General features: G+C 39.2%; 1 protein-coding gene across 3 annotated transcripts in view; it reads left to right on the top strand.

Moving 5' to 3' along the window:
- The window catches only part of Tmtc2 (transmembrane O-mannosyltransferase targeting cadherins 2), a 392,468-nt gene that overhangs the window by 175,460 nt on the left and 192,886 nt on the right, over positions 1 to 24,122 (top strand). For all 3 annotated transcript variants that reach the window (XR_007590635.1, XM_050135588.1, XM_050135589.1), the window contains exon 3: positions 15,376 to 16,204. Coding sequence is in view for 2 of the 3 variants with exons in the window: in XM_050135588.1 (XP_049991545.1) it covers positions 15,376 to 16,204 (829 nt within the window). In the remaining variant the exon portion in view is untranslated. The remainder of the gene's footprint in view (positions 1 to 15,375; positions 16,205 to 24,122) is intronic.

Here is a 24,122-nt window from a genome sequence, read left to right as displayed (position 1 = left end):
TTTCCTAATAGGAACCTGCCTGAGGAGGCCTCAAAGACAAATGCTATCATTCTATTTTTTTAATTACAGTTTTAAAAATAATTTTAGTGGATTTCTTTTGTAAAATTATAATGTCGTTGGTCTTGGTAAGACAGACTGGAAAAGATATATTTCTTGTGCAGATATTACATTCCCCACTTCCAGGAACAAGATTTCAGACCCTAAAATATTTCATCTATATTCCTTTTGTTTGTCCCACCCTCACTGCCTTAAGATAGTGACTGCAGCCCAGGTAAGCCTTGCTACCTGGTCAACAAAGGATGACCTTGAACTTCTAATTTTCCTTTTCTCCCAGTGTAGAGATTACAGGCCTGTGCCACTCACTTGTTTTATCTTGTACTGGGGACCAATCCCAAGACTTTGCCCATATTTAACAAACACTCTATGAACAGAACTATATCCCCAGCCCTATAAAAAAATTATGTGAAAACCAAGTTTGAACTGTGAGCCAGAGAGATGCGTGTTTCAGAGCAACACATTTGTGTTTAAAAGGACAGTCCCCTGTGTCTATTTTTTTAAATTGATTTTTATTGAGCTTTGCATTTTTTTTCCTGCTCCCCTCCCTGCCTCTCTCCACCCTTCAACCCTCTCCCAAGGTCCCCATGCTCCCAACTTACTCAGGAGATCTTGTCTTTTTCTACTTCCCATGTAGATTAGATCCATGTACGTCTCTCTTAGAGTCCTCATTGTTGTCTAATGACAACAAATGGAATTGTCATTTGTGGGCTGGTTTCCTTTGCTTTATGTTTAAAAACCACTTATCAAGGAGTACATGTGATAATTGTCTTTCTGGGTCTGGGTTATCTCACTCAAAATGATGTTTTCTAGCTCAATCCATTTGCCTGCAGAATTCAAGATATCATTATTTTTTCCACTGTGTAGTACTCCATTGTGTAAATGTACCACATTTTCCTTATCCATTCTTCGGTCGAGGGGCACTTAGGTTGTTTCCAGGTTCTGGCTATGACAAACAATGCTGCTATGAACATAGTTGAGCACATGTCCTTGTGGCACGGTTGAGCATCCATTTTAACGCGATAGTGTTGTCTTTTCCATTATCTTCAGAAGATTTAAAACTTGATAGGTTGTCTAAAATATAATCTCTCATGAGTAGATCTCCCTTTCCCATACTTGATAAATGTGCCATTTTTACATTAGGTGTGTTATTTTACAATCAGAAGTTGACTTTAATCTTTTATTCTCTTCGTGTAAAACAGTATAAACGTAAGCACTATAAAAACATATGAAAACTCTCCTATGTATGAGAATTAATTTTCCTTTATTTATTGCATATTTTAAAAATATCCAAGGAAATAATATTAACCTAAGCATCAAGCTCAACATACTCCCTGCAGAATCTCACAGGTGTGTGGTCTTCTCTGGCAGAAACCACTTGCTCATGGCTTCCGCCCTGAGAGCCAGAGCTGAGGCTGGTGGCACTGCCAACAAATGAGTGTGGCCGTGTCCTGGGCTGCAGTTTGCAGACATTGGATCCTTCGAGTAATGTCGTCCATACACGGACATGTGTTAGCCATTGGACTCTCCCAAGTTCAGTTCAGTGATGCGGATGGTTCCATTTTACACAAGCTGCATGCATCTTAGAAAGCATGTTTGCATTCATTTTTAATTCCATTTGGGTCTTTAACAGGTCTGTTGAGAGGGTGTTCTTTGTTTTAAGTTAAAATTAATAATTGAGGCTTTGCCTTTCTCTCTTTACCTTAATACTTGAGGATTCTGGGATTTCGAACCCTGTAATTTGTCTGGTCTATGCTAAGCCCCCAAAGCTTTATTTTCTTACTCCAGGTTTTGCCAGCGTTTTTGGGGATCACACTTTGCATTAGGATTTCCATCACCTGTAGACGTGAAGGTGAGCTAACCCTAAATTGGACACTGGGCTTCACCTGAAGATTCTGAATTTATTCAACACATTCAAAGTAAACTTTCTTAAGGACTGCCCCCCCTAAAACCCAAGTGAGCAGAAGTCCCCTTCAGGGCTATCTCACCACCTAGAAAAGTCCACAGCAACTGTTAATAGAATTAGAATTTTGAAATTAAGTTTTGAATTAATAATGAAAGAATCATATCTGTAATTATATAAAACTCAATGTGAACTTGGGCTCGGTTTTGAAGTGTGCCAGCGAAAGGTGGTGGGTTGAAGGCTCCGTCCCCAGCAAGGGGTGCAATGGAGGCTTAATTGGATTCTGAGGCCTCTAACTTTACCACGAACTACTTCATCCAGTCTCTAGCTGAATTGACTGTGAGGTGGAGCCACGCTGCAGTAGCCAGGTAGCCTTGGACCCTTCCACTCTTTTTCCTGCTTTCTGGATGTCATGGGATTGCTCTGTTTTGCTATGTCATCCTTGCCTCAGTGTTGAGGTCAGGCCTCTATACTTACGTCGTGATATTTCATTTATATTTTAATAAATAAAACTCACCCGAAGATCAGAAAAGCAAAGCAGCAGCCACTGGCTCTTACCTCTACCTCAGATGGAAATGGCGATCCTGCCTCCAGGGAACCTCAGATTGAGACTGAGCTGAGACCTCTCTCCTCCCATTTTATGTTCCTCTGTAGTGCTGGGATTAAAGGTGTGCACCACTATCACCTAGCTTCTATGGCTAACTAGTTGTGGCTACTGGCATTAAAGGTGTGTGCTACCACTGCCTGGTCAATAAGGCTGACCAGTGTGGCTGTTTTACTCCCTGATCTTCAGGCAAGCTCTATTTATTAAAATACAAATAAAATATCACTGCATGCTTTGAGTTTAATGACCATGAACGAGAACCTTTGAAGCCGTGAGCCCAAATAATTCTTTGTTCCCCAAGCTGTGCCTTTGGTAGAATCATCACCTTGGTCTTGTTGTTGGTCTTGTTTGGGGGAGCAGGTGTTCATCCATGTCCCCCAAGGGAATTAATAAAGCAACCAAGCAACACAATTCTCTTCTTCTCCAATGACTACATACAGCCCTATGGTTTAGGAAGTTAGATCAGCTCCATAGGTATATTTAAAATGTATTGGAAATTATTTCTGTGTAGCACTAATTCTAATTGGTCTTAATTATAAAAACCCGGAGGCAGGTATTAGGGGGTGAGAGCTGAAAGATCAGAGAAGCAGAGCAGCCAGCCACTAGTTCTTACCTCTATGAAATCCTCAGAGCGAATGGGGTATCCTGTCTCTCCAGTCCTCCCACTGAATCCTGAGCTCCTGTCTCTTCCCACATTATATTTCTCCCTTCTCCCAGCCATATCACTCCTGTCTCCAGTGCTGGCATTAATGGCCTGTGATCCCAAGTGCTGGCATCAAAGATGTGAGGTCTGTTTCTATTTTAGGGTGGCCTTGAACTCACAGAAATCCCTCTGCCGCTGTCTCCCAAGTGCTGGGAATAAAGGTGTGTGCCACCACTGCCTGGTCTCTGTGGCTAAATAGTGCGGCTAGCTCCACACAAACAAAATATCATATTTCTGCTGTAAGGGGTAGGGTTTATCTAGGGAATGCACTTTCATGGTTTTCTTTGTTTTAAATCTTAAGTTATTCTTCCCACGAAGGGGGAAGAATAGCAAAATGTTAAAGGAACTGATAGCAAAATTGTAAGTTAAGGAAACAGAGCCGTAAAAACATGGCACTATGTTCAGTTTTAAATTTCTAATGTAGAGAAGCCTCTTTTTATAGGTATGTCCCCGGCCAACAGGTGGTAATTTACAAGTCCCCTGGGGTTGGCTTGGAAGCACAGATGGTACCAAACCTTACAGATTCTGTGTTATTTTGACACACATGTCATGATCTTTCCACTTTAAGGAAACACTTTTTGTACTTTGGCCCTGGATTTTGCCTTTTTCTTTGATGGGTCACATCAAACAGTGCAAAAATCTCTTTTCTTCTCCACAATGCCACAGGTCAAAGATTCGTGGCTACTGCTGAACTTAAATTACAGTATACAAAAAAAAAAGTCAAGAACTGTTACCTTTAGGAAGTGACCCTTTTATAGTTTTAATTGGATGTGTTCAAGAACTAGGCCTCACTATTGTTGGAATACATTAAGGAAAATTAAATTATCTTCAACATAAATACTGATGTTAGGAAATATTCTAATAACCACATTGACTGCTAAATGACTAAGGGTCAATAGTTGCAATTTACAGCTTACAAATTTATTGCTCATGCTTTTCCTTTAATATTTTGGGAGAGTCATAGCCAAAGAAACGTAGAATAATTAGTACATGTTGTTTGGTTATAGAGACATAGAACACAGGTTAAATTGGGATCTTTGATCCCCATCTTTGGATTCCGACAGATGTCCAGTTGTTCTCTGGCCCTGTTTAAACTGTTTCCTTTACTGTTATTATATTTATTACTTTATATTATAGTAATATACATATTACTGTTATGTTTGTTAATTGAGGCATTTACGCACTCGTTCATCTAATGTTAGATGCCTTCTACAGGCCGGTTCTTGCCTCGTTACCACACACGGTATAAAAGATGACTGGAATCAACTTTTCCCCCTTCTGGAGCGACTGTCCTTGTGGGAGCAGTGAGATTTGTTTCTGTAAGAAAGTGATAATAAGATTATCTGCTTAGTGTCCCCTTGGACCTTACAACAACAGAAGACCTGACCTTTCCTTTTTTTGGTATTTTTCGTGTAAGTGGTACAAGTTTAAAACCGAGAGCTTGGAGGAAGCAGAGATTAATATAGCCCTGAGAAGCAAAGTTTATTCTGGAGATGAAGGTGAATGGCCGGATATTGGCAGCTTTAGGCCTAAATATGTGAATTAGGTTGATGCCTAGAAAAACGGCACAGTAGTGTTGTAGATACTTTGAAGCTTTGAATACTAAGAAAATATGGCTCAAAGGGTTTTGCAATTGAATAGTAAAGATAGTTGATTTTTTTTTTATGTCAGACAACACTACCTTCAAGCCAGAGAGAGTGTAGTCTGAGGAGCTGGAGTTTGGCAAAAACAGAGGTGGTGAGGGTGAAACCTGGACTTAGTGCTTTGATGACTAAAGCAGACATCCTTGGACTTAGAATGGAAGGACATAGTTTGGAAATACTTTATAAAATTTTATCTTTATTTTTATTACATGGTTGTTTTATCTATGTGTATGCCTGTTTGCCTGTGGAGTTCCCTGTAGAGGTCAGAAGAGGGCACCAGATCTCCTGGCACAGGGGTTACAGGTGGCTGCCAGCCATCTCGTGGGTGGTGGGAGTCGACCGCAAGCAGCCGGTTCTCCTAGCCACTGTGCCATCTCTCCAGCTCTGGTTTTGAAATCTTCCATTCTTCCTCTTAGCTGTTGACTCCGTGTAACCCATTTAACCTTGAGTTCCTTGGGTCCCACCCGCCTTTTTAGGACAGACTGAATTCACAAAGTTGACAAATACAGCAAGTGTTTGCTATAGAATTGCTCCATATTGTCCATATAAATATACTATATCAAATATTTGATAAATATTCATAATTAGTGTTGTTGCTACTAATAAGTAATTACTAGCACAGCCCACGATTGATACAATTAGAGAATGGAATGTTTTCTAGGCATGCCCGTCTCTGCTAGATGCCAGGACGTCATCTGGGAGGTGTAAAATTACTTAACAGGTGTTTGAATTCATTAGGCAATTATGTACAATTCTCCCTTTCCTCGTAGTATCTAATTTCTCCCAGAACACTATAATAGAGCTTAATCCGTGTTCCCTTTACCATATCAATTGGATGACCTGCATTAGTTTGCATTGTTGAAAGCACAGATTGCTTTAAGACATGGAACAAAATAAAACAAAACTGGGTTTCGGAAATACAAGCCATACTGTAAATTTTCTGGCATGTTTAGTTTAATAGCCATCGCGGAAATTGATGCATAAATAAAATTTTCTTCTAATGCTGTCTATCTCGTCATTTTCATAATCTTAATCAGAATTTATAGTATAATCTATGTTAATGATTCACCTCCTTTGTTCTTGTTTAACTTGAGCTTGGCATGAATTGCACAAAATATTTGTATTTCTGAATATTGTTGAACTGAAGGTGCCCAGCAAGGCGTGGCACAGGGGACCCCACAACTAAGGCTTTTAACCAAAAGTCGTTTAAGTAAATAGGTTCCTGTAAGGTTTTTAAAAAACTGATTCCTTCCACTCCCCTTTGCCCTTTGCTTAATCCAAGCTAACAGAGTGCCAGTCATGTACCTGGCAAAACTTCTTGCTTGTCTCTCAGCAGGGATCTAAGGGCCATGAGCCAGTCAACCAGTGATTGACAGTTCAGTCAGAGAGCGTCCACTAAACCACAACTGTTAAAGCAGACAGAATTCCCACTAGACAAATGCTTTCTGGACTTAGGCCAATGATAATAATCTATTAAAACAAGTTGTCTAATCTTGTGAGTTAGCTTGAAAAGAGAAGTGGATGTGGGGGTGATTTGCAAACTGTTTGCACGTGTAAGTTCAGTTTATTTAATTTTAAATAATTAGGGCATGGTAATGATTAGGGCTAATTGGAGCGGTGTCGGGCTGAAAGGATTATCCGAATATGTCTTGAACATTAACAAGGGACATAGTAAATCTCATTTAACGGGGCTTTCAGTTGATAACATTAAAAAAAAAAGAAAGGTATAAATCTTAATGAAGAAATACTAAGTTTTACCTCAATCTGAGATCACTTGAAATCTAGTACTTTAATGTTAGCAGAAAAGGCATGATTAAAAACAGAGATTACTAGGAAGGGTTTTAATGGCCCTGGGTATTTAATAAGTGCCTAATTCTTTCTGTAGTTAATCTCGGAGGTAGTGAAGCTTCTGGATTACACTGAAGTTGCATTCAAATTGTGGTCAAAGTAGCAAGTGTTATAGGGACTTCACAGTTTTCAAGTTTTCTGTTACCCCCATCTTCTGGGGAAGTTTGCCCGTGAACTTTCAGAACATTAAAATTTCCGTATTGCAATTTTTGAAATGAGTAGGTGATCAAGTTTGAATTTCACCTCAGAAAAAGCAGAGGGAAGGAACTGGGTGCATAACAGTTACAGGAGGATCTTATCCACTGAGGAGCTACCAGGAGCAGGCTCCAAGAATGTCACGCCACGATGCCTCTGGCAAGGAAAAAAAAATGTATCCTTAGAGATGCTATCAAATTGGAACATGAATGTCAAATGTTTTATGTCTTTATTTGTATTTAAACATCTGGCCCATTGCCACTTGGCAGCTTTATTAATGTTTCCTATTGCTATATAACATGAGCTGTGTAACTACTTTATACAGTGAGGGACTGTATTGTGTGGCTTCCCATTCATGATTAGTTGTGTCTGACTAATAGAAGACACTGAAGTGTGTGTTCGTGCTTTGGGGATTTGATCCCATTTATTCATAACATAAATATCATCATCTAGGATGACGGTTTATGCTTTGAAAGCAGCACCTCCCAACCTCCCGAATAACATGATGCCTCAGCCCGAAGGATCCTCATGCTTTCCTGCCGGTTATTGTTTAGATTTCCCCCGTATTATTGATCCTAAATTTTGTTTTTAAGGCATTTTCTGAAGTGAGTAGCCAAGGACATCTCAAATCCATACATCAGACTTTTGCTGCTCCTAATACAACTTCAGTATTAGAGGGAACGAACCAAATGGTCCACACTTTTATTTTTCCTTGTTAACCAGAATCCAGTCACCAGTAAACCCGCTTTGTTCGACTTACGTCCTCGAAGCTTTTTTTTTTTTCTGTTTTGTTCAGCTGGGGGGTGCAGTGGGGGACGAGGTGGCAGCCCACTTCTTGCTTAGTTATAGGGATCCCCTGTCCTCAGTAGCCCTGTGGTTTCCAGTTCTGCCCAAGTCTGATGGGAATGACTACTGGCGAGGATGCCCCGCTGAGGGCCGGTGCACAGTGCAGGAACTTCCAGGTAGGTGAACTTGCTGTCGAGTGGAAGAATGATAAAACACATGCTTTCCCATGTGAAGACCTTCTTGCAGAAACTCAGGTTGCCTCAGTTACACCAATCAAGATAACTATTGTTACTTTATAAGTTGACATTTTGATGAGAAAAAACAAGGTTTACGTAAGATGCTTAAGATGCGTCCAAATGAAAGCCTGCAGTTTTCATTTGTAAGAAACAGCAAAGTCACTTGGCCCCTAGATATCGAATACTCCATATTTACCATCATCAAACGAAGAAACAAGACATTGAAATTATGCTCTTAAGAACATTGATCAAGTTCGCTAGGCAAAGTTAGCAGTATTTGTATGTATAAAATTTTCCTCTGCATATGGTGCATTTTGTATTTGTATAGGAAAACTCCCACACTCATTAAGTAGCTGTCTATTATGATATCTTTGAGAGAAGCGGGCTGTATGGCAGCTTCCCCACTGAGTTAAGTCTCATTATAATTTGTCTCTTTATGTTTGCAAAATGCTAGGCGCCCATGCTTACCTCATTAATGAGACTGGAACGCATCTCATAATGGGGTAGTTTGTGGTACGGAAGCCACACAGAAGAGTTTTTTTTTTTTTTTTTAATGTTTCAGTTTAATTCATTGGCATTGGAAATGCATTTGCAAGGGGTTTCCCCGGTTGAGAGGAGATAGAATTTCCCAAATTCAATTAATTGTGAGCTCTTTTGATTTTATAATTTCCCCTTCAGTTATATTTAAAATATGTGGAAAGGGTCCAGTACAACCCAAAATGTTTTGATTCTTTAAAAGGGGGTGTCTACTTTTGTGTGAAGCATCTTTTTTTTGTCCATGTTGTTTCTTAGGCGACAGAGGGTATTTTCTTCATATATTTTCTTCATAAAGGCAGGATTGTTTTGTAGCTAACCTGATTTGACCATAGCGCACTGCCCAGTGGGAAGCATTAAACCTCTTATTTGAAGCTAAACAAGATTACTCAAGAGGCTGGCATTCACAAGCCCGCTATTCGTGCAGTGGGTTAGGGGCTGTGGCACACTCGCGCAGTCCCACTAATTGAACTCTTTGGGTCCTTCAGTTGCAAAATAGTTAGCTGTCGAAGGACCTTGCCATGGGTACGCAAGAAATGTGCTAACTGCTTGATTTCCCCACGTTAGCTTAATGAGGAAGAATGGGTCACCATGCCAACGGGAACACCATAGCAATAGGGTTAGAAGCGTATTTCCCCTGATATTTACCTTCGATTAGGATTCTCTACTACACTGCAAATTCTGTAGAGTGTCAGAGCAAGTCGAAAAGCAATTTTAAATTCCGGTCACCTTGTCTGACATGTAAACAGCCGTGGTCAGTGAACCTGAATTCCACTGAAGTCCATGTAGGAAGCAGTAAAAATATTACTGCAGTGTTAACTTATAATTGTTTTCTTTGCTGACAGCTTTTAGATGCTGGTGTAGCAAAGCCTACCTATTTAATTTCACTTGGTTTTGAAGAGCTTTAGCTTTTGCTATTTTTTTTAAATAGACATTATTTTAGGAGTAGGTACAAGTTTACCAAGAGACGAACAATTAAGTAAATACAAATCTAGACGTTAAGTCACAGTCTCATGTACATTTTTGTATCCTCTGTCATCACCATCTTGCATTCAGATACAGATGAAATAGTAACAACAGTCAACAACTTATCCACAACCCCTTTAATCCCAATATCCCACGGCTGTTTCCCCATGCCATGTAAGAGAGAACATCACATTTATTTGTCATAGCTTCAAAAGGTCTTGATCATGACAGCTTTTGAAAACTTAGTTCTGAAGATTCCTAGTTAGCTACTTTGTAGGCTTTGTCTTCATTTTGAATTTGCCTTTTAAAAATGGGTTAGACTGCTTTGAATTATGAGGGGAAAGGTACAGTCATAGAGTCACAGTTCCGTTGCATCATATCAAGGATATATGCTTCCAGCATGATGTCATTGTTAGAGTTGACTTTGGTCACCTTGAAGAAACTGATTTTTAATGTTTCTCAATGGTAAAGAGTTTTTCTTCCAATACTCCTACTTTGGTACTGTTATGGGATGGAAACCATTATGTCCAAGTCACATTTAGTTGGGAGTGAGAATTATACTGTCCTTTGTAGGTATGATATTTATACAACTTATTTAGAATTCCTTTACAAAAGCAGATCCATGATAAATGCATCATATTGACTCATCATATTTTATACTTTGTGTTAAGTTATAACCTGATTCTATTTCACTTGTTTTTGTTCAAATTACTCCAGCTGGGTTCCTTCATACTGTTACTCTAGGTATGTATTGAGTATAGGTTGCTCTAAGCTTATCTTGATTATTTTCTGTTCTAACTCTAGAATCAGTCCAAGAAGCGCTCTCTCTCTCTCTCTCTCTCTCTCTCTCTCTCTCTCTCTCTCTCTCTCTCTCTCTCTCTCTCCTCTCTCTCTCACAAAGTTGTATTAGAGAGCAAAGATCCAGATACAAGATAATAATCACTTAAGAAGTAAATAGGCAAAAGTTTTGACAAGAATTTAAGTAAAATTATTAAACATTCCAATTGTGATGCTACATGGTCCTCTTGGATTTCTTTTTCCTAACAACTTTATTTCAAATGAAATGATCATTGTTGCATCTGTTGTCCAATGTATACATAATGATTATGAGGGATTTCAAATAGGCTAATAGTTTGATTATAATTGAGTTAAGAGAAAGAGGACTGGGGAGGTGGCTCAGTGGGTAAACTGTTTGCTGTTTGAGCATGAGAACCAGAGTTCGGATACCCAGGAATAAAATCCAAGCTTGGTGGCATACACCTATAGTCTTAGCTCTGAGAAACAAATTGGGGGATCCCAGAGGCTCACTTTCCACCTAGACTTGCTAATCAGTAAGTTCAAGTTAGTGACCCACTGTCTCAAACAGGTAAGGTGTGGGACAATGGAGGAAGACAGTGGATGTCCAAGTTGGGTCACACCATGTGCACATACTGATATTTACTTGCACACACACGCACACAAATACACACACACACACACTCATACATGAAAAACCTCACCTATTTTACTGAATCAAATATGCATATATTGGTCTTAGAGAATCATGTTCCATTAATTCAGGTGCCTTCAATGTACTCTGATATCTAGATCTTTATGCTCACTCTCTCCTTTTATGAAAACTTTGTTTAGTGAATTATAATATCTAAATTGCCATAGGTGAATTTTAATCTATAATTGATTTATTATGCTAAATTCTATGTTTAGCTAATGTACTAATTACTTCTGTTGGAAAACATTATTGTGTGTTATAGAGTCATAATAAATATATGCTCTTTAATAAAAAAAGTTTTATTACCCGAATCTTCAAATTCTTTCCTCCCATATGCTGGCGAAGACCAGTTTTTGAGTGTCTTTGCATGTTTCATAATACCAGATACAAAATTTCTTCCATCTTCTCCGTTTATGAGTATGAGGAAAAAGACTCCTCATCACACATAAAAGCCCTTTAGTAAGGCAACTTATTTTTCATTTTAAACAGACTTCTTCATGGACAATTTTATTATACAAAAAACTTTGATTAAGTACAGAAATATGTTCTAGTAGGAGATAATTCCTATACATGTCTTCTCTCTTGTCACATGTTCAAACCATGGTGGATTTATATTCATGTTTGGAGGTAAAGATGCAGAGATACTTATTTGGGGCAGGAGAAATTCTAAGAGTAATTCTGTGTTATTGATAAGAGGAAAGCTGTGACTTCAGCGTTAAATGCTGGGTACAAAATAGATGGCGTATGGTTTGTTATGTCTGCAGAACCTTTTCTCTGTTAGGGCTTTCGGGAACTGATTTTTATCTACTTTATTCTTAGAAGCACTATCATTGCCAAGGGCTTAATTTGGAATTAAATGAGCCTTATGTTAAGTAATTTATTCTCATCAGTTTGCCAAAAATGAGTCTCGTGATGGGTGTAATACTCCAAGGCAGAATGTTTACATTTTTTGTTTCATTGAGATTTACATATTTCTTTTCATTTTCTTTTATGTCCCCGAAAATCTGAGCTCAGAAGACTAGGTTGAAACTGTGTTCTTCAGGAGCAATTTCCACATGAACCACAGAGGGAGCTGTTTTAGATGGATTAATTTTATTTTGTCTCTTCTCTTTTTCTCTTCTCTTCTCTTCTCTTCTCTTCTCTTCTCTTCTCTTCTCTTCTCTTCTCTTCTCTCCTCTTCTCTCCTCTTCTCTCCTCTTCTCTCCTCTCCTCTCCTCTCCTCTCCTCTCCTCTCCTCTCCTCTCCTCTCCTCTCCCCTCCCCTCCCCTCCCCTCTTCTCTCCCCTCCCCTCCCCTCCCCTCCCCTCCTCTCTCCTCTTTTCTTCTCAAAGGATCCCAGGGCTCCACAAAAGTACCAACACAAATTACCAGGTCAAGGTCTCCCTATTACCTGTTCTTTGGGCTATAGGTGATGTGATCATTTTTGTTTCGAGATAAATTTTACAAATTTATCTATTAAGCTATGGTTTTGCTCTTTTATTAATTTAGTGTGTGACTCAAGTGGAAAAGTTATCAACTGCAAACCTTACATTCATGGCTTTTTTTCAATTGGTTGGCTTTTCTGTATCTTGGTAGTTATGAAAAATCCTTCTACAAATTTTCTATGACAAGTATGGAGACTAGAGTTGATTTTCCTTGTCCATTTAAAGAAAAGTTTGGAAAGTATTTAGAGCATATTTTGATCCATATTGTTGATCTATCCCATTCTGTAAGCAAATAGATAAATAGGTGTGTTAAATCGTATAGAAAACCTGTCTGTTCCTTAGCTGGCAAAATCCTCTGTCCAAGTTTTTTTTTTTTTTTTTTTTTTTGTGAGCCGAGCATACATTACTTTCCTCATGTTTATTTCTATCTTACAGTGGATTTGTATCAAGAAAAAAATGTTGCTGTGGAATTTATGAAACTGATTTACATGGAGATGGGGGAGTGGGTAGAGGGGAGTTGGGGATAAACATGGACAGACCCACAGAAGGTACACAGACCGTGAGCATAGTCACCAAGAGATATAAGGCTGCATTTCTGTGTGTAGCAGCAGTCGAGGTTTTAGATATGGTGTCTTTGCGCCATGTGGATATTGTTTTCTTTATTATATTGTTTTTCTGGATGACACTGGGAATAATAATTTGGCTTAACAAAGTTTAAAATGTTAACGTAAACACCAGTAGGAAATGGCTTTGAACAATTTGAGGGTTGAAGTTAGTAAATCATTTATCTCAATGCCTACAAATCTCAGGCTCTGAGGATTCCTAGATGTTTTAGTTGTAGGAAATCAGATGTAAAACAAATGTTTGGATTGTTCTTGTCAATTTAAGGGGGTTTATATCAAAAATCCTGGTAAGCATGACAACGTAGTTATACGTGTTAGTAGAACATGGAAAAATAGGCATGATGGCCCGTGCTTTTTGTACCAGGAAATGTGAAGGAGAGACAGGCAGATCTGTCTCAGTTCCAGGCTTGCCTGGTCTTTATACTAAGTTTGAAGCCAGTCAGGTATATCCTCTAGGACCCTGTGAGCCACCCAACAAACAATCATAAGAAAAGAAAATGTTTTAATGGGAAACTAATATAAATTATAAATGTTATAATAACTATAACAAATAGAATCACAAAGTGTAGAACTTGGCACATAAGATTCCTGTTTCAACAATCCGAATGCGAATTGTTGGCATTTTTGAATATTTTTAAAAGGCAAGTTTGGATTCTAGTTCCTACGAGTGTAAGTGTGCCATGTCGTTAACATTCTCAGGTTTTCTTCTGATCAAGCATGCTGCTACAGTATCCATCTGTATTGCTGCACCCTTTCCACTAGCCCAGTTCCGCGATCACCTATGCCTGTCAGCAGATGAGTGGGCTTCCACATGCAACTTTTACTCAGCCATAAGGAGTATGCAAATGCGTTGTTTGCTGGAGCATGGATGCAATTGGAGACCAGCAATAGTCAAGGAATTTGGAGTCGGACAGATTTTTGAAATATGTGTATGTCCGTCATTTTTTGCTCATATTTTGCAACTTGACTTTCACCTGCTATGCCGCTGTATACTGGCATGTTTTGTTTGTCTTCATTACTATGGAGTAATTTGTATTGATTATGTACATGCATACATAATGTTTCTCTTAATTGCCTTGTGGCTTTAAATCAGAATGGTAGACTTCCCTTTGTTACTATAGTGCTCTATTGAAATTTTAAAAAAAATTTTCTTCTATTTTATTTTTTTTTTGATTTATGAGGCACTGCTTGTTCTCTTTGTATTCAGGCCTATACCTTTTTTAAAGATAGACATCTTTTCTTTTTTAGATATGTTTAAATACACGAGTGTTCTATCCGCATGTACACATTTATGGAGAAGAGGGCATCAGATCCCACTATACATGGTAGAGCCACCATCTAGTCTGTCTCAGAAACAACAGTGTTGGGTAGTTTTTTGTTACACTAGACCAAGAACAAACGAAAACACACACCTTTTATGTAAGCTCCATCTATAAGCTGTGGCTCGAATATTTCGAGTTATTAGGTATGCCTGAGTAGCAATAGAAGAAACTTCATTTAAGGAAAAAAAATTTCAATACTCAATTCAATGGAATTTTTTTAACTTCAATTTATGCATGAATAAAACTATAGGAATTAAATTAGAAATTGAAACTTTCACCAGGGGTCTTGAACTTGGGACCTTCTAGCCTCTGCCTCTGTCTTTCCGACATTATCAGAGTGCTTCACACTCAGCTGTATTTTACTCTGGTTAATTCTTAAGAACATGAATTATTTTTAATTTCAGAATCTTATTTCTTCTAAAATAAGGAAATACTTTATGGAAAGTTTAAAGAATGTAAACATTAAAAAGTGTCCTTGTGAAAAGTGTTAGTGTGTCACTAGTGTAGGGACAGTGTGAGTCGGCCTTTGAACACCTGATTTAAACTTTCTGCAAGGAGATTCAAGACAATGACATTGAATCTGGCATGGATGTGGCTAAAGGACCGGCTGCCTTAGCCCTGAGCAGATGGGACTGCTCTTTGCTTTCTCTATGAAGCCCACATTATAAAATAAAGTCATTAGGTGACTGCATCTCACACGGCACTCTTTCCTTGTCACGTCATACTGAGAGGGAAATTCGTTGAATTCATCTTCTAGAGGTCAGAATGTAGATGCTTTGGTCACTGGTATTTTAGAATGGGCAAAGTGGATGGAAAAGGTATTTATGTAAAGCTATGTACAACCTAGGAATCTAGTCATTTTTGAGGATGGAAATTTCCCTAAGCATATTTAAAAAGAGATGCAAATGAAGCCGTGTGCTTGAGACTGAAGCTGTGTTTTAAGTGGCCCTTCACAAGCATATTTCAGCCTGCAGCGTTAAATGAAATGTTCTCACGATGCAGTCATGGTGCTGATGTTGACTTTTCTCCCTCTCTTTTGCTTTCAGCGGAAGAACTTGTCTCTCTTCCTCAGCATTAGCTTGTTAACCTTCTGGGGGACCAGCCTCTTGGGTGCCCGGTTATACTGGATGGGAAACAAACCACCAAGCTTCTCCAACTCCGACAACCCGGCAGCTGACTCGGACAGCCTGTTGGCTCGCACACTCACCTTCTTCTATTTGCCTACCAAGAACCTCTGGCTCTTGCTCTGCCCAGACACCCTAAGCTTCGATTGGTCCATGGATGCTGTGCCTCTTCTCAAAACAATTTGCGACTGGAGAAATCTACACACTGTGGCCTTCTATTCTGGACTTCTACTCCTTGCCTACTGTGGTTTGAAGAACCCAAGCGTAGACGGGGAGTGCAATGGGAAAGCGGTGTCAAATGGCAAACAGAACGCCAATGGCCACAGCTGCCACTCAGATGTAGAGTACCGGAACTCAGACCTTAAGCCCAGCTTTGCATCCAAAGCAGAGAATGGCATTAAAAATAACGTATCCCAGAGAACTCAGCTCCCGTCCACGGAGAATATTGTTATTCTGTCCTTATCTTTGTTGATAATCCCTTTCATTCCTGCCACGAACCTGTTTTTCTATGTCGGCTTTGTAATTGCAGAGCGAGTATTATATATTCCCAGTATGGGCTTCTGCCTTCTGATCACAGTGGGTGCCAGAGCCCTTTATGTCAAAGTCCAAAGGAGGTTTCTCAAGAGCCTGGTTTTTTACGCTACAGCAATGTTAATTGTCTTCTATGGACTCAAGACTGCGATCAGGAACGGAGACTGGCAAAATGAGGAGATGCTCTATAGGTCAGGGATAAAAGTAAACCCAGCCAAAGGTAAATGCTTCGTTTTCTGTTTTTTGCCTGGACATTTGACACTTTCAGCCTTCTCATAGCATTGTTACAGATGAGATCCTTTTATGTGAACCCTGTCCCTTCCATCCTTATTTATGTAGAGACACAGGGTAAGACCAACGGAGACACGTGTTCAGTATTACATGCTTGCAATAGGAAGCTAGTCCCTGGTTATGTTTCCCCAGGAGCAATAGAACCTGTATTGACTGGAAGAAAAAGCTGTTGTAAGAACCTAGAAGAATGCCTCCCTTCTACACTTTAAAATATTAATAATTGTCTCGCTGGAGGATGAAAGTGAAGCCTATCTCACTTAAATATACGCTGTGTCTGGTTTTTCAAGCTCTGCATGAGGAAAGACTACAGGACTTGGATGCAAGCTGCCTCTGAGTCTTGTTATTGTGTCTTAGGTATAGGTGTGGTTACTGTAAGGTTTGCAGAGGTTAAATATGCTCGGGGATGTCATTTAGTCTAATTTTAATTTAAGATTTTTAAAAGTAATTTAAGGGAAAAATCTCTTTACTATAGAAGTAGAATATGGATCATACCTTTCTTTATTGCTTTCATTGTAGAAAAATTATTTTAGCCAATGCAGAGTCTTATTTTTGTTAAAATACAAAATGATGAACAAAAAGATGTTATTACAGTTAAGACGATCTAGATAGTGGTGGAAACAAGAGAAAAAAGGAAATAAGATGCATTTTTATTAATGTAGAAAAACATCACAATAATTAGTGGCTGACAATGTACATTTTTTGAAGTAATTTTTCACTTAGCCTACAGGTTATAGCTATTGGTACATATTTGAACTTGGATCTTCTCTTTCTGACATAATTCTGCATCAAGATCCACAAATATCAAAGGGGCAAATGTTTCCAAATGTACAAGAAATGACGTCTTAATAGATTGGGATATGTTTCCATAGATCTAGACCCTCAGAAGTGACTTTGGCATCCTTGTCTAGTTATCGCAAATTAAGCCAAGAATTCATTGAGGACAGACACAGTTCTCCAAGCCAAGGAGTTGTTTCTGTTTATAACTTTCAGTAATTGCAGAGGGTTTTTGAAAGAATGACTTGTTTTATGCGTATGTGTGAATGCCTACATCTATTTATATGCACAATGTGCATGACAGGTACGTGAGGATGCCTAGAAATGGGCATCAGGTTCCCTGGACCAGGAACTATACATAGATGTGACCAGCCTTTGCGTGTGCAGAACCTAGATCTCCTGCAGGAGCCGCAAATGCTCTTAATTGCTGAGCTATCTCTCCACCCTGGGTTGCAGAAGCTTTTAATGAGAATAGAAAGAAGAGTTGAGCTGCCCCATGCCATGCAATCCTTCAGTTCTCTTTGAGAAATCACGCACGTGGCTTTTCTAGGTAGTGGATAAGGCTCTAACTAAGAATTTGTAGGAGAAAAAATGTTGCAGTTTTTGCAGAAGGCTTTTCAGCTAATTTTTCCTCGGTGGTCTATACACATTTAGAACAAGTCTGTGTCGTCAGTGGGTTTTCTTGCCATTTCAATCTGATGCGTGTTAAGGAATTAAAGCCAAATCTCCCATCATGTTACTTAAATCACAGTGTGTTCTGGAGATTTATTAAAAATTTTTGGCTAAATTTCATGCTAAACTGCTATTACAAAGGGCTCCGATAAGAGGTGCTTTGGGAAGATAGAGGCTATATTCTTTCATGTGGCAATCTCAATATGTACAGCTAGAAACTGATAAGTTGGCGCCACGGCTTTGCGGGATCCCCGCTCCTCGTTTGTTCCCCTGCCATCTCAAGGGGTCACCCTGCCCATGTGGTCCAAGATGGCTCATTAACACATCAGCACTTTAGCTGACAGGAAGCGGGAGAGGAGGGGTAGAATGTGGGTGTACCCATTCGCGCTAAGATATATTGAAGACATTGCATATACTTTGCCCGGAGGTTGTTGATTACATCATTCTATGAGAAAGCCTGGGAAATATTATCACGAAAGTCAAAATATCCAGTCAAATGCCATTACGCTGAAAGACAGGGTAGGCAATATTCAGATGCCAAGGTCAAAAGAGCTGTCTCTGCCACTCAGAAGGCAGAAGCATTTTTAGCTACATTGGTCATTTTCACCATTAACTATTCTGGTGCCTGAATATGATTTTTAAACCAGTGTTTTTATGAAATAGTTCAAGTATTGGCCATTTCTTCAACACTATAGTTCACTATCTGGTAAGTACCTTGATTTCCAAAGCCCCATGCTTTCTTCCTAACACTTTCCAAGTGACATATCATTTAGGCATGTTAATAAGAGTAGTTAAGTGACTATCTCGCTGACCAGAATTAGTAAAGGTTATTGAGTCTTGGCCTCCTATGTTCCAGCCAGCTGTCTTCCATGCAACCCTCGACATTTTACTGATGGCAGCTCCACATTCCCAGTAGTGCGACTGTGAACCCAAAGGTTATTTGTGCCTGCCCTGTTCCTTTATCATTTATTCCTTCCCTGTTCTACCAGTAATTTCTTCATGCTGTGTCTTCAGTCATATATCCAGAAACTGACCATGTTGTCTAGCTCCCCTTGGCTTGCTCACGTTCCTTTCTTATATACCCGGGACCACCTGCCCAGTGGCTGCAGTACTTACAACGGGCCAGCCCTCCCCATATCAATCACTAATTAAGAAAATGCACCAAAGGCTTGACATAAGGCATCAGCTGAGGTTCCCTCATCCCAAAGGACTTCAGTTTGTCTCAAGTTTCCATAAAACCAGCCAGGACACCCTCCTATTCCCTGAGCCACAAGAGTGGGAAGGAAGCCAACTGGTCAGAATTGTCGGTCACCTCCTGAGTGGTTTTCTGACTCCCATGGGTGCTGCTGCTGGCAAGCTTTTCTCTGCTTCTTGCTCTGGCTTTGCCATGTTTCCAGATTCCAGGGTGGTACTCAGCTTTGTGATGGGAGTTGCCTGATGACTCCGGGATGGTACTGATTTTTACTTCCCTTTGGTTTTCCTGTTGTCATGCGGGAGACCATTTCAGTTGCTTTGCTGTGTGAGCTGACATCCTGACACGTTATTGTGACAGCCCTTTAGTTTTTATTTAAGCATCATCCTATTGAATTTTTGGAAATACATCAGGACATGTGTAGTATTCCCTACCCTACAGTTTCCTACCCGTTCCTCATTTCTTTCAAAATGAAAACACACAATTACAGAGAAGGTATGAATGTCCTGCAGCTTTGCCTCCCCGTGCTCCCTGCCAGTCCTGAAAACTGTGTTGATGCCTTCTGTTTTGCCTGATAAGCTTTGAGCCCTGAGCTTGTGTCTTTGTCATTGCATCTGTGTGGAATGTGTTTTCTTAGAAATTCTCAGTGTGGTGCACTACGTCTTCCGCAGGGCTTAGAAGAAGGGTCCATTGTCAGTCCGATGCATTATGTGAGCTTTTCAACCTGTTTTATATGACAGCAGTGCCTCTTTTACGAGATCCCCTATCTTCATTCTATTCTTTGCCTTTCTCATAACACTTATCAAGATGTTGCTCGCTGTCTGAATGGATTGTTTATATAATATATAAGATAAGGTGGAAGAAATTTGGGGTTTCTTCCGTGCAATATGGGTAGGGGAGAATGGCTAAGTCAGTGAAGGGCTTGTTCTGCACATGTAAGGATGTGAGTGTCATTCCCAGAACCCATGTCAAATCATCTAAACGTGGTGACATCGCATTCGTCATCCCAGTAATGCTCTGGAACTGCCCTGGGACTTGCTTGCCATCAAGTCTAGCCTAATCAATCAGTTTCAGGTCAGTGAGGGGTAGTATCTTAAAGATTTCCTCCTGAGGATGACACATGGGGTTGTCCTCAAGCCTCCACATGTGTGTGTATACACACGCTTGTTCAGTTTCCTACATGAGCATGTGCATCGTCTTATATACATGCACGACAGAAATGCCACATATACAATAACGCTGGTGCCTCCTGGAGAGAAGTCATTTAACAATGGATACATTGAAGAGTAGATATTACAGTCATTGTCCTTGAGTTTTATATTCAGTTTAGGAGTAGAATGTATATGCACAAGATAAGGAAAATTAGAGTATTTTGCTATTGATGAACCAGGTACTGATGGGTAGGAATGAGAATATAGTTCATTTTGTAATTCAGGACTGTTGTCATTGACAGGGCCTTCCACTTTGAAACAGACAAAGCTCTCTCAATCCAGGTTTCTTGTCTTTTTTCCCTTTTATTTGTAAAGTGCTTAGAATTCCGACTTCAGTTACTTCCTCAGCAATTACGAGATGGGGAAGATTGCTCTGTAAAAAGACTTCTCTCAATTCGTCGCATTACTTAAGTCTAGCAAAAGATTAGAAACCCTTCAAAGCCAGTATTTCAGAATGATTTCTGAGACAACACATTGGGCTTGCTTTCTTTCTTCCTTTGAAAGCTTTTGAAAATTTGCGAGGGCTTCAGTCCGCCATGTGTTTGTACGGAGTATGATTTTAAGCCTCACGAAGCATCCTACATTAAAACTGCTGCCCTTATCGTGAATACCACAGACAGCTGCCACTCATTAGCTGATTGGATGCAAATGATGATGGGCGATGCTTGTCTCAGTGACTGTGTGTTTAATTTATGCTTTAAATCTGAATGGCGGAGACATGGTTCTGACTTAGATGGTAGGAGCTGCAAATCCTCTCTCTTTCTGTGTTTGATAATATCCAAAAAAAAAAAAAAAACCCAAACAAATAAAAAAACTACTGGACATGCTTGCCTACTGTGGACTGGCAATTTCACAATGATTTTGCATTTCTGGGCTAAATAAGGAGGATTTTCTATAATGGTTGGCTTAACAGACAAGACATGTTGGACTTGAAAGGTTTTATTTATTTATTTGTTTATTTATTGCTAAACATTTTGTGAATGAGTTGGTATATATGTCTTTGCAAAAAGCATCTCTTAATTCATTGCAAAGCAGCTAGATGCAGGATTTCTTTCTCTTTGGCCTCTGTTTCTGATGCTCCTTGTCTCCATGCCTGTGGAGAACTTGACAACATTAGCATCAGCTGCCTTGGCTCCCAGGGCTCTACAGTGTGTCTCTCATTTCATACAGCTAGGGCTCCTTCTTGGCTATGGTTCTGGCCTCCCAGACCCTGTCTTGGCATTTCCTTCCCTAGCATGTAGAGTGTCACTCGGTACATACGTGGTCAGAGTAGCGGTGGTGTCAGTAAATGTCATTGGTTTTCTAAAGGATGTCACCTGTGGTCTCCTGCTCTAAGAGCTTCTTCTTCTGGGTGGCCTTTAGGCACCTCATCCTCATCATGTCTGTGTTCAGAACCCAACTATTTACAAACATTCTGTTAATAAGGCAATCATCACAGACTAGCAGAGATATTATAGATAATGTGACCACAGAAACAAAAAAATGAATGGTAGCATATATATAATCCCATCTGCTAAACCACCGAACACACAGTACGATACACTATAAATTTTTAGTTTCAGACTGAATATTAATTCTCCGAAACTGACAGTGTAACTTAGCTCATAGATTATGTGCTAGCATGCACAAAAAGCCTTAGGTTTGGTATCCAGAAACCTAAGGCTGTGTCTGGCCTGTACTCCCAGCACTTAGGAAGTGGAAACAGGAGGATCTAATTTCAGGGCCATCCCCAGCTATAGAGTTCAAAGCCAGCTCAAGCTACGTGAGACTCTAATTCAAGAAGCCAAAACAAATATATAAAGAAGACTAGAGCTCTTGGTTCACTTTAGCAAACATATGACTGTGATTTTTGGTTGTTTTAAATAAATTTTTCAATTATGAACAATTAAGCAGTTTAGGTTAAGCTGAGGAAAAGGTCACAGGCTAAAGTTGGTTCTTAATTCCCCTTTTCTTACTCAAGCCTATGAGATGCAACTCTAAAAGATGGATGTACAGTGGTTCTCATATTTACAGATCTCAGTGACTAGTCAGACATCCTGCATTTGTTCTTCTCAAAGTCAATATCAGTCTTTTACTGATGCCTGCATAGGAAGCATTGGACAAGATCCTGATTCTCAGTTCTGAGTTTGTCAAGTTTTATTCCTTTTTGGATTACTGTAATAATGACTACTCGGTTTCAACCTCATTTGGCTTCAAATTAAAACACACACACACACACACACACACACACACACACACACACACACAGCCAAACTAATAACCTAGCCATTCCTTATTTTTGAGACTGTCTAAAATTACTGATGCAGGTGCTAAACTCTTCATCTTGTGGACTCCAGCTCCCAGATGACTAGGGTTACAGGTACCTGCTGTCACACTGACTTGCAAGTAAATTTTGTTATCATCCTTTTGAAATTGGGTTTCATTCTGCAACCTAGATTGGCCTGGAACTGTCTCTAACCTAGGCTGGTCTCAAAGTCGAAAAGTAATCCTCCTGCCTCAGCTTTCAAGCCGTTCTAAATGTTGGGCTTGAAAGTGTGAGCCATGGCAGTTGGTTTTATAGATAATACTGGTCATTAGAAACTTCTTATTTCTAGTTTTAAGATTTTCTGTTTATTCACAATTAGTATTTATGACAGTGTTTGCCATTCATTCTCCTAATTTGAATGATATCAGTAGATGTGTGCAAGTAAAAGCCACCCATACACCTTGCTTCTCTCCCCCAGAGCTTGCTTGCTTTTCTGGATTCCTAGTCCCCTGTAGTGTACGGACTTTACAACCGTCTCACTTTCCCATGCATTAATATATGCATTCAAAAAAGTTTATTTAAAAAAAATTTTTAGACTAGTATTTCAAAGATTCTGTGCATATGGTATCCTTTAGAAGTTAAACTAAAGAATCTGTTAGGGAGTCATCTGGACTACTAATTAGATTTGAAAATTGTGATTTTTCTATTTAATTATAGCTGGGATTTTGAAATATTTCACTTTCAAGCAAAGGACAAGAAAGTTATTAGTATCCATAAATTTTAGGTTTTTTTTTTATCAAGTGTTTGTTAGTTAGTTTTCCTCATTGCTGAGATAAAATACACATGAAAAGCAATTGAAGAAAGGAGGGGTTGATTCTGGCTCTCATTTGAGGCTTTAGTCATCCATCCCTGTGGGCAAGGCATGGTTCAGGAGCTTGAGGAACTTGGTCACATGGCATCCACAGTCAGGATGGAGAGAGGTGAACACTGATGCTCACCTAATTTTTTTATTCAATTCAGATGCCACATATATGAATTGATATAGACCATGTTTAAAAGAGGTTTTCTCACCTTAGTTAACTCCGTCTAGAAATTCCTTCACAGACATGGTATGTTTCCATGGTGATTCTAAATCCTAACGATCAATATAGGTCACCATGTGCGAGATCAAATTGCAAATATTCAACCCATATAAAGCACAGGCAGATAAATATATTCCTTTTATACTACATGTTTACAATAATATAACACAAATAATGCGTTTTTCATAGGACAAATGCCATCTGCTTCTAGAAATACAGTTTCAGCCTTTTTCATATATGGTAACCTATTTTAGTCATTGATTTTAAAGAAAAACCCACTGAGTCCAAAGCAATAATAGGAAAATATGAAATGCTTAAGTCATGTAATAATTTTAAAAGATCAGATGTGGAGAAATATTTTTGTGTAATTCTATAAAGATGTGACAGAAGGAAACTGTGAGTCCTGTTAATATTTATACATTATTGACACTGGGTAAGAAATTCATTTTTATACTTATAAATCCTTGTCAGATTTTTTCTAACTTTCAAAATAAGAACATTATCCAAGAGAATGTAGCATGCAAATATAAACTCTATACTTACAAACTAATAAAAAAACAGATTTATTAAGAGTTTCTTAAAGAATAAAATTTTCCAATCAGGAAACCATGTACAGATTGATTAAATAAGAAAAACAAACTGTTCATACACAATCATATGTGTGTGCGCAC

Source organism: Alexandromys fortis, unplaced genomic scaffold, assembly GCF_014885135.2.
Source record: "Alexandromys fortis isolate MF-2015 unplaced genomic scaffold, M_Fortis_MF-2015_v1.1 scaffold_24, whole genome shotgun sequence".
NCBI classification, from domain to species: Eukaryota; Metazoa; Chordata; class Mammalia; order Rodentia; family Cricetidae; genus Alexandromys; species Alexandromys fortis.
The sequence above is the reverse complement of the archived record's forward strand: the minus strand, read 5'-3'. Positions and strand labels throughout refer to the sequence as shown.